The following is a 9,670-nucleotide window of genomic DNA, read 5'->3' as shown; positions in this document are numbered from 1 at the left end:
GTGTGGTTTGTAATATACGTCGGCTACTTTTTTTAAACTGCATCCGATCGCTCAGCAAAAACGTACGAGGTGCGGATAATGCGCGCATAGTGGGCTGCGTGTCCTCCGTACCACACCCTCAATCATTTGCCTACATAGGCTGCCGGTTTAAGGTGAAATGCTGTCTCATTAAACAGGTCACCTCAATGATTTCCCCGAGACGTGTGAACTACGAAGCGACAACCACGAATGTGTTAGGCATTGATGTGTTAGGCGTTGATTTGTCTTGACGCTTTTGCCGATAAGAGGGATTGTTTTAAATTAACTGTGACTAGTGATAGGCCGGATTTAGAATGACATATGCGAAGCGAAGAAACGTCCACAAGAAGAGACGCACCAAATATCGCTTAAAAAAATCCAAGAAATTCAATACAATCATTCAAAAATTGAAAGGTTATGTTAGCATGTTTTGGGAACAAAGAAATGTGTTGCTTGTGGATTTTATGAAGCCGGGACAACGATGAATACCCCTACTCAGCGTGAACTACTAGGCCAAGATCATTATCGTCTGCAATTCCTTTAGAAAAATTATTCAAAGTATTTATCAAGAACTTTGCACATTAATATGCTGTATTTTTGTTTATAAATGAAAGAGAAAAATATTTAAAGTGCTTTTAATTATTAGAAGTTATCTAAATGCGTTAAAATATCCTAACATTTTAATGTGTATTTAGGAAAACCAAAAAATATTTAAGTTCACCAAGGGTGCACTGGCGCTATCCTCGCGGGCGCGTAAAGCTAAGGGTTAAAACTGTAACACTGTCAGCTATTTTTCGCTGTCAAATTCATTGATGGGGTTTTTGGGAAGGTTTTATGTTCCTCTGGCGTGAATGGACACTGAGTTAGGAAGCGACTCGGAAGTGTTATAGAGAACGTCCTTCGGGCATTTTATTTCCTTTGTTCTCGGTTTCCACGTGCTTGCTACGTGCCTTCGCTAAGTCTTCCGTTCTACTTCAACTACTTTTTGTGCTCGAAGTGACTGAAGGAAGTGACCTGTTGTAAGCGTAGCACTTGTCTTCTTTTTTATCTATATTTCTTCAAGGTGAATTTCAAGCGCCTTTCGTTTCCGTCTCTTGAAAATAAATAGTTTTGTAAGCTTCCAGGTGAATGGGTTTTAACTTAAGAAAAATCATTTATATTTATTAGCTTAGTGCAAATAAGGTTCAAATAGGAGTCTTTATTGACGAAATTTACACAATGCAGTTATACTTATGTACCGTCCAAACCCTAAGATGTAAATTTTGTCATTCCGTTTTTTAATTTAATAATCAATAAGTTGAAGTGTACGGTGATCTCGATAGTCATCAATATTGCTCCCTTGTAACAGATCTTATTATGTCTTTCTTTTCTGTCGAATTTTTCGTTGAAAACATATGCTATAAAATGAAATTTTTAGGGTTTTTAGATGATATATGTAATTTAATCAACATTTCCTTGCATATTAATGATGAAAATTCTGTACTAGAGAAAATACTTGGGTAAAATGTGAAAAGCTGACAAACAGATAATTGTTGACAAGGGTCTGATATATATACCCTAGTATTTCGAGGTGATTACGTAAGTTGTTTACGAGTAATTCGCCATAAATAGGCCAGATCAGCGGAGGTGATTTGCCCTCTAAAAATTGCATTTGTGTGAGGGTGCATGAAAATGTAATCGCAGAAGAATATTGTTCTGTGAATCTCATGCGACTTATAGCGATTGATAAGAAATATCTTTGAATGGCATATCCCGAGAAGTTATCCTGCTCATCTATTCGTTATCCATCCACGCCCCCAATTATTCGTTATCTGTAAGAATATACGTGGTTATATTCTCGCTCTTCAATCATAATACAATATTCTTTTATGTTTGCAGATAAGATATTGAAATATTATGTTTCGAAGGTTTTTTAAAAAAACCTCACATATTTTGCCATTTATATTCTATGGTTTTTAAATTTTTACTTCAGTTACTGAGGAGCGTTATAGTCTAGCGGAAATAGCGCTTGGATGCAGACTGAAGGCCCTGGGTTCAAGTCCTTGTTTAGCCTTTGTACGTCCCCGAACAAGAAATTACTTATGAGTAGTGCGAGGTAGAGCAAGGAAAGTGACCCCAATCCTTAAGTGTATTATTCACTCCCTACTGACGGAGTAGGGGAAGAGACCTTTTAAAAGAAACCTTTTGGTCGCAGCACGGAATGTGTGAGGGACTCCAAACTCTGTTTATCCCAATCGCTTATTCCGCCCGAGATCATGAAATTTGTTCCAATGTGGTATCAGGTGGCTGGTTTTCAGGATTGCATTCGCGTCTCCCATGATGGGTGTCCCGTGGTTGGATAAAAACTAAATAAGCAATAGATAATGTGAAATGTGACGAATTAAAATGATTCCCTTATTCACCTCAGAGCCAATTTTATTATTATATTCCTTCGATATTAATGTTGTGCTGAATGCAGGCCCCAATACCTTTGAAAATACCTAGGAGTTAATGCGCATGGTTGGTGAAGTGTTTTTTCCTGTTCGTTGTGCTCTTATTTTTGGTCGATTTTCCCATAAAATTTAAGCGAAATAAATTCAGCTTTTGAGTAAGTATTTTGTATTTTTCCTTTAATTTGGTGAAACCAGGCAAATCGTAGGGAAAAAAATTGTGGCTGTGATGTACTGGTGCATAAAATTTTTAAGAATTCGGGTAATTTATTGCGGCCTTCCTGAGAATGATGCATATTGTCTGTGGAGGGACGACAAGAAATCCATTTTCCGCTGCCGTGTAATTCTTTCCATTATAAATGTTACCGTGTTTTTTTTGCATTAGTCGCGAAATGAAGACATGTGCGTAAGGTAATAAAGGGAAATAGCGAAGCGTTGTGTAACTCGGTGGAGGCTTTGCAAGAGCGATCACTTGGAGATTGTCACGCATCAGAGCACAAAGCACATATTCCATCGAACGCGTGGTTGAAAGTATTCGCTCGAAGTTAATATCGTTCAATATCATTGATCAGATTTGCCTCCGGGCCTCAGTTTATTTTTCTCCTCACTTCCTGATCGTGGAAACGGCCATTGTACTCGATATCTCCTGGGTAAATCAGTCTAATCAGCCCTCCCTCCGTTTTTGGAACGGAATTGTATTTTCGGGCCAAAGCAATTAGCAAACCTGTCCAATTTCGGCTTCCATTCGGCAAGGTTGCTACATGCTCTGAGGATTTCAAGCCGTGGAATGCAAGCGTAATGACTTACCTTCAGTGAAACCTGCTAAATACCTCGTATTTAGTTAAATTTACACCAAGATTTTAAGGTGCATTCCTAGATGCCACCTGTATGCCTTGCATCTAGGTGAAAATACCGCTGCTGGGAATAGGGTGGTTTCCTTTTATTTTATTTATTGCCTAAATCAAAAGATTATTGCTCCTGGAGTGCGCATTTCACGCTTTTACATTTTTTTAATGACGATATCTATTTTTCGCGATTAAATGAAAAGTGAAAATTTTCAAGCGCGCGAAAACGCGACGGCTAACTAGGAATGATGGGAAGAGTCCGTGTGACGTATTTCTGGTTCCAGCTTTCGGCGTGTGAGGTGACCTTGGGGCTAGGCTTGAGCGCTGATACGACGCAGGCTGCTAGCAGTTAGCGCTTGGATTAAATAAGGATTATTATGAGATGCTTCCCTGAGCTCTGTGCCTCAGGCATGCATTGGTAATCTCAGACGATGTAAAACTCCTATCTACTCGTATAGAAACTAGGTCCCTGTGACGTCACGTGGGGTGGAATCTCATGGGCTCCAATCTGGCCTTTTTCAAATCAGGTTAAAATTGACCATTGCCATTCGTCTGAACTTGAATTTCTAAAACCAAATAATTTGTATATTATGAATACACTAATGGTGGGTAACGAATCGCAATCAATGCATTTCGTTTTCTTTGATGAAGGAAACTACCCTATTTAATTTCTTCGTAATTGATGGTATTGTAAATTATTCATTGTTGGTAGATGATATTAAATATAATTAAATTATCGATCCTTGATAGTGTGAACACGAAGAAAGTCAAAGTGAGCGATGTAATTCATGTGTAATCCGCTGTATTCGACAAAGTCTGGGAAGTAAATCGAAACTTGAAGTTTGTGCGCTGTGGAAGGGCTCCATATTATCGATAACAGACACTTCATTACTTCCACGGTGTATTTAAACAAATTCTATTTTTTCTATTTTTTGACCTGTTTCGGCTGTTACACCATTAAAAAGTACAGAGAATATCTACTTAATACATATATGTATACTTGACAACGGTGTAACAGCCGAAACCGGACAAAAAATAGAAAAAAAAAATATATTGTGGCAGTAACTAAGTGACTTTTATTGATAATCAGTGAAGTAACCTATTATCCGTGGACTACCCTACCTTAGCATTGAAATGAAAGCACTCATAATTCAAAATGATAATTGCTTTATTTCTATGATACTCAACCACGGCATGTAATAAATATTCCTCCAATACTCCTCGAACCTAATAAATGCATGCAGGATTCACTACTACTATTGGGAATCATCTATTTACACTCTCTTTTGGGGAAATAAAAATAAATAATCCACGTATGAACTAGCTTTGAACATTCCGGCGGTTTTGATGAAACGATGGGCCCCTTTCAGTGTAGTATGGCCTTGCCGATGGCTGGAGTGGAGAAGGCCACGGGGGTCGCAAAGGCCTTTGCGATGGGCGTGGAGTAGGCCACAGGGGTGGCGAGGGTCTTCACGATGGCTCCGGGGTGGTGGAAGGCGGTCAGCGTGGGCGAGACGACGGATAAGGGGGGGCCGGCGGACACTTTGGCGACCACGGGCGGAGGCGGAGGGCCGACCGCGACGGGTGCGGCAACCTTGGCCACAACGGGTGCGGCTTGCTTCACCACGGCGGTGGCGGAGGCTGCGTTGCGGTGCACGACTGCGTTGAATCCGTTGACCGGGTCGGCGGTGTACTCGACGGTGCGGCGGACACCGTCCGGTTCCACCAGGGTGTACTGCCCCTATAGAAAAAAGGGTTATTTGGTGATTATACTGAGAAACTGCAGTATTTCGATTAAAAGGACGTATCAATCCCTATAAAATCGTCTTATTTCTCTTTTACTTATTTTAGTTATAATTGGAGATATCTTCCGATTTCCATTGGAGTCAATATTTTGTGGAGAGATATCGTGAAACAGAGTAACAAATGATAAACAAAGATGTCGTACTGTACACGCACATATATTTAACAGCTCTACAACTCGTGTTTCATTTGCCTTTCAATAATAATTAGGCTCTGATGTTGATTGCAAAGTAGTTTCTGATGATGATAGAAAGGCAATCGTCCCAGCCTCGCAGGCAATCTTAGTAAAAGTGGGGGAGGTAGTGTGTTATGGCCCGTGCATTTCGGAGGTTATGGGTCCGCGTACCACCGAGGTGGAACCGCCGAATTTGAATCGAATGCACCATCTGTGTGTGTCAAACGCACCTGTACCACGTCCCCGTTTCGGCTCTCCGTCTGCGACTTGTCGTCTCCGGTGACGGCGTCGTGGATCTCGTACGAGAAGGTGTACTGCGGGTTGGGGTCGAAGTCGGTCTGCACGGCCACGGAGGCTGCCTTGGCGACGGTTGGAGTGGTGGCCACCAGCGGGGGACCCACCACTGCCTTGGCCACGGGAGCGAACGAGAAGCGCGCGGGGCCCACCGCCACGGCGGGCGACGTCTGTATGATGCCGCAGTGGGCAGCGGCCACCAAGGCAGAGAGGAAGGCGGCAAACTGAAATAAAATATGCATGCCATTAAGGGTCGTAGCTGTTCGGAGGAAATTTGAAAGAGGGCTTTTTTTGGCTTCGGCGCACGAGGACAAGATTGCAGTGTCAAAATCGAAGGTGATTGCTCTGATTGACTGATTTTGACTCTAGAATTTGTTTTCATGTTCTTCATTTCGATTAGACTTTATTTTCATTATATATCTTAACCTCCAAATCGAAGTGTTAGGGCTTTAGTAAAAGTTATTTATTGAAATACCTTTTTTTATGGTGTTGATCGTTGTAGTCTATTGGAAGAGCACTCGGCTGTTGATAGAGGGGTCTCGGGTTAAAACCCCGGGTAAAGCCTTCGGACTTTGTACATCTCAAATCAATTTTCTCGAAAGCGTAGTTGAGTCATTGGGTACAGGTATAAATTGTGGATAAGAAACCTTTGATGAGGCCTAGGCCTAGGTTTAAGTCCCGAGGTCTTCGGACACCCCTCAAAAATCTTTGCGGGAGGTGGCCCATGGTAAGGAAATTCCCCCTCTACTGTGAATGTGTTAAGTTCACACGCCTGTGGCGAAGTCTGGGGTGAGCTCTACGCTCACCTAACCATACCAACCATTTAGGTTGAATCACTGGATTAGGGATCTAATTTGGTAATTTTTTTCTTTCCCGTTATAATACTGAAGCTGTGGGTATCAAGCGCGCCTTATTTTTAATCTTCTCTTCAGGTCTTGGTTTCTGTGCAGCCACCTTTATTTTGTCGTTTTACAGACAAATTTTAGCAACTCAAATCTTCAATCGACAACGTGTAATCGAACGCCATTCACTGATTTCCTATCGCAGATCAAAGAGGAAGGGTGGGTGAATCGAATGATCAAGTGTTTTTCCATTAAGTATTGGTCACATGTCCAGGAGAGGAGATCGACTTTGTTTATATACACTCATGAGATGTAAACCTTATTGCTATCATCTTGAAATGTTGAGGGTATATATAGAGGAGACACTGGCCAACGCTAGCTTGTGTCTTCAATAGGAAAATTTGACTTATGAGAGGTTTATCGGGTAAAATTTTCATATTCGAGTGGCTAGTTATTGTTAATATGGGTGTACCACACACACTTAAAATTTATCAATGCTAATTTGAGTGAGGAAGGGATTATGCTTCGGGTAATCTGACCGTTTGAGCGGTAGTAGGATATCCTCATATATCACGTGCCGAAATGATAATGAAAATAGCGTATCAAATGCTATAATTAATCAGGTACCCCAAGATCCAAGTGCTTTATCCGTCAGAGGACGTGAAGTAGGGTTGTTGATTGTGTCTTGGGTTATGGTCTGATGAAACTCTGATTAGGGGTAAAGGACTTTTAATTTTAACATAATAACAATGGGGAGGGGAGTTTTCAAATGTTTCCAATCTCCACTGATTATTTTGAGAGGTACAGTTTTTGGTGTACCCCATGCAAAGGAGCCTCCTTCAAATGCATTACCGCTCTAAAAAATATTTATCTTTCCACCGCCTTGAAGGATTTACCTACTTTATGCAAAGCCTCCGCTCCAATGAGCGATATTATTTATGCGTGAAGACTTCTATGGATTTCCACCGGTTTAGTTCGTTATGTATCACCTAAGTTTATATCCTCCATATAGAGGTATGTAAAATATGAAGCAATTATTTCTTGGGGAATCATTACGTGGAGGAAATAAACGTTGTTGATACACAACGAAGAACTCAACCATTAGAAATACCGAATTACTTCATATTATGTTTCTTAATTTCATTCATTAGAAAGAAATTCTTCTTATTATGTTTCTTTTTGTACAAAATTGTCTGGAAAATAATACTAAGGGAATTGAAGTGTTCCGGGTATCAGAACAAGCTATTCCATGCCATCAAATGTTTTCTTTTTAATCTTATCGCGGGTCAAATGGTGACCTTTTGACAGCACTTTTCATGGCATGGCACTCTTTTGTTTACGAATACTTGGTGGGGTTCCTCTGCGACTACGTCACGAGTAGAGGGAAAGTAGCGATGGAGGAAATGCTGAGGTTGTCGACAAAGGGATAGAGAGCATTTAATTATGATCGAAAGCGGTAACGTTTTTGAATAGAGTTTTGTCGGATTTCCAACCGCGTTCCATTTTCTCCAACATTTCGAGGTCTGACACGTTCATTGTCATCATTCCCTGGCGGCGAGGAATGTATCGAACTTCGAAACATTGCAGAAATGGACGCCCTCGTTCGACTGGTTAGCCGAGAAAATCATAACCTGTCTATTTGCCAGGAAAATACCTGATCTTCCTTCAGTAAAATTTTTCTTCACGAGCCCGTAACCATTCATATGCGCTTTAGGTGCTTACTATACAAATGACTTAATAGTAGCGCTAATGTGATTGGGAACTACTATGCTGTGTAAATATAAATGATGGTAGATTACATCTTCTGCTGTCATGTGATCAGTATTTTGAAATCCATAGTTTATCGTACCCAGGAAATTAGCGAATAGTTTGAAGTTATCATTAAAGAATTTGTGGTAAAAAATTATTCGTATGTTGGAAGGAAAACGATTCCGTATCATTAACCTTTTCTTGGAGTTACAAACATACTGTCATTACAAATTCCTACGAATTAATGTCTATCTCGCATAATCAATGTGAAATTAAACGTTAAATTCCCACAAGTTCAGCATTATATGCATCAAGAATAGATAATTTAGTTATTTTGCTGGGGAACAGTTTGGCGAATTTCTCTACAAGTACCGTAATCTACCAATTACCAATATCAGCCTAAGGGGACTAATGGTATGTCCAAAACTTCTAACTTGTAGTTCAGGGTTTCGAATGCTGTCTGGGGTAGTTCATCGCCAGTGGTGGTTTTGTGAATGCAATTTTCCTTCTCTATTTGTTATTGAGAATTATTTGTGCTAAATTTACGAAAAATAGTTAATAAACAATCAAAATGTAGACTCACCACAAAAGCCATCGCGCCGATGAGCTAGTCCACGGTTATGCGACGATGTCCTGAGGGCTTTGACTTATATACATGTCCTAGGCTACCCTCTGCGGCCTCTTTTAGTTGTGTAATGGGTTGTCTAGTTGGTATATCATTTTCCCCATGTGCCCCCAAATATTCGACCGCGCCTCTGAAAGATGAGTAAGTAGACTGCGATTGGTTTCGCCTCGTCGGCGTTTTCGTCGTGCCATTATTAGGTCGAATTCGATATGTGTGTCACTTGCTTTAAATGCATCTATTAGTCTGCATGATCCAGTCGTATGTATCCATGTCATCCATCTGGTATTTCATTGATGGTTTGAACTTATTAGCATCATCAACTGCCCTCCATTTTATTATGCGGTCACTAAAACGTCCGATTTTTTAATTAGATTTACAGGTAATCATCTCATCGTCTAAGGTTAAACTGTTTCAGGAATGCTATTTTATATTTAGTGAAAATTTTTACTCCCTTATTATCTACCAACTTAGATTTACCTTATACCTGCATCGATGAAGTAATCTAATGATATGCGGCGATGTGAATTTGTGTACTCCGGCGTATAATTTCTGTTCATTATGGTAAGTTATGACCTGGCTGAACAGTCATTAGTGTTCTGGACGGATTCATTTATTTCAATGCGTATTTTTTGTAGTATATTTCCTCCGTTATTATTCAATTATAGGCAGGGGCGTAACTAGAAATGTGCTTTAGGGGAATGGGTTGGCGACCCATGGTCTGAGAATATATTTGAAAAGTGGCATGCCTGGAAATATATTTTACATCAATTTGACACTTAAAATTTAACTTACCATTTAAATGATCATTTTCACCTCCATTTCACGGATTTCATCTTTCACTATAACTGATTGCGCGCAGATTTCGAAAATATTAGTAATTTTGGATTTGA

At 40.2% G+C, this 9,670-nt stretch overlaps 1 protein-coding gene across 1 annotated transcript; it reads right to left on the bottom strand.

The window, feature by feature from the left end:
- Nucleotides 1–4,474: 4,474 nt before the first annotated feature.
- Nucleotides 4,475–8,750, bottom strand: LOC124165018 (larval cuticle protein A3A-like). The gene is made up of 3 exons (XM_046542256.1): nt 8,739–8,750; nt 5,501–5,788; nt 4,475–5,033 (listed from the first exon to the last, which is right to left on the bottom strand). The coding sequence occupies exons 1-3, from the start codon at nt 8,748–8,750 to the stop codon at nt 4,659–4,661; spliced, it is 675 nt and encodes a 224-aa protein (XP_046398212.1). The 3' UTR covers nt 4,475–4,658.
- Between the last annotated feature and the right edge of the window lie 920 nt (nt 8,751–9,670).

The sequence above is a fragment of the Ischnura elegans genome, chromosome 9, assembly GCF_921293095.1.
Source record: "Ischnura elegans chromosome 9, ioIscEleg1.1, whole genome shotgun sequence".
Taxonomy (NCBI): Eukaryota; Metazoa; Arthropoda; class Insecta; order Odonata; family Coenagrionidae; genus Ischnura; species Ischnura elegans.
The sequence above is the reverse complement of the archived record's forward strand: the minus strand, read 5'-3'. Positions and strand labels throughout refer to the sequence as shown.

Bases quoted from the DNA above. Each gene is read 5' to 3' on its own strand.
- LOC124165018 (XM_046542256.1), bottom strand. The intron at 5,034-5,500 runs GTGCGTTTGACA...TTTTTTCTATAG, and splicing joins GAAACGGGGACGTGGTACAG to GGGCAGTACACCCTGGTGGA.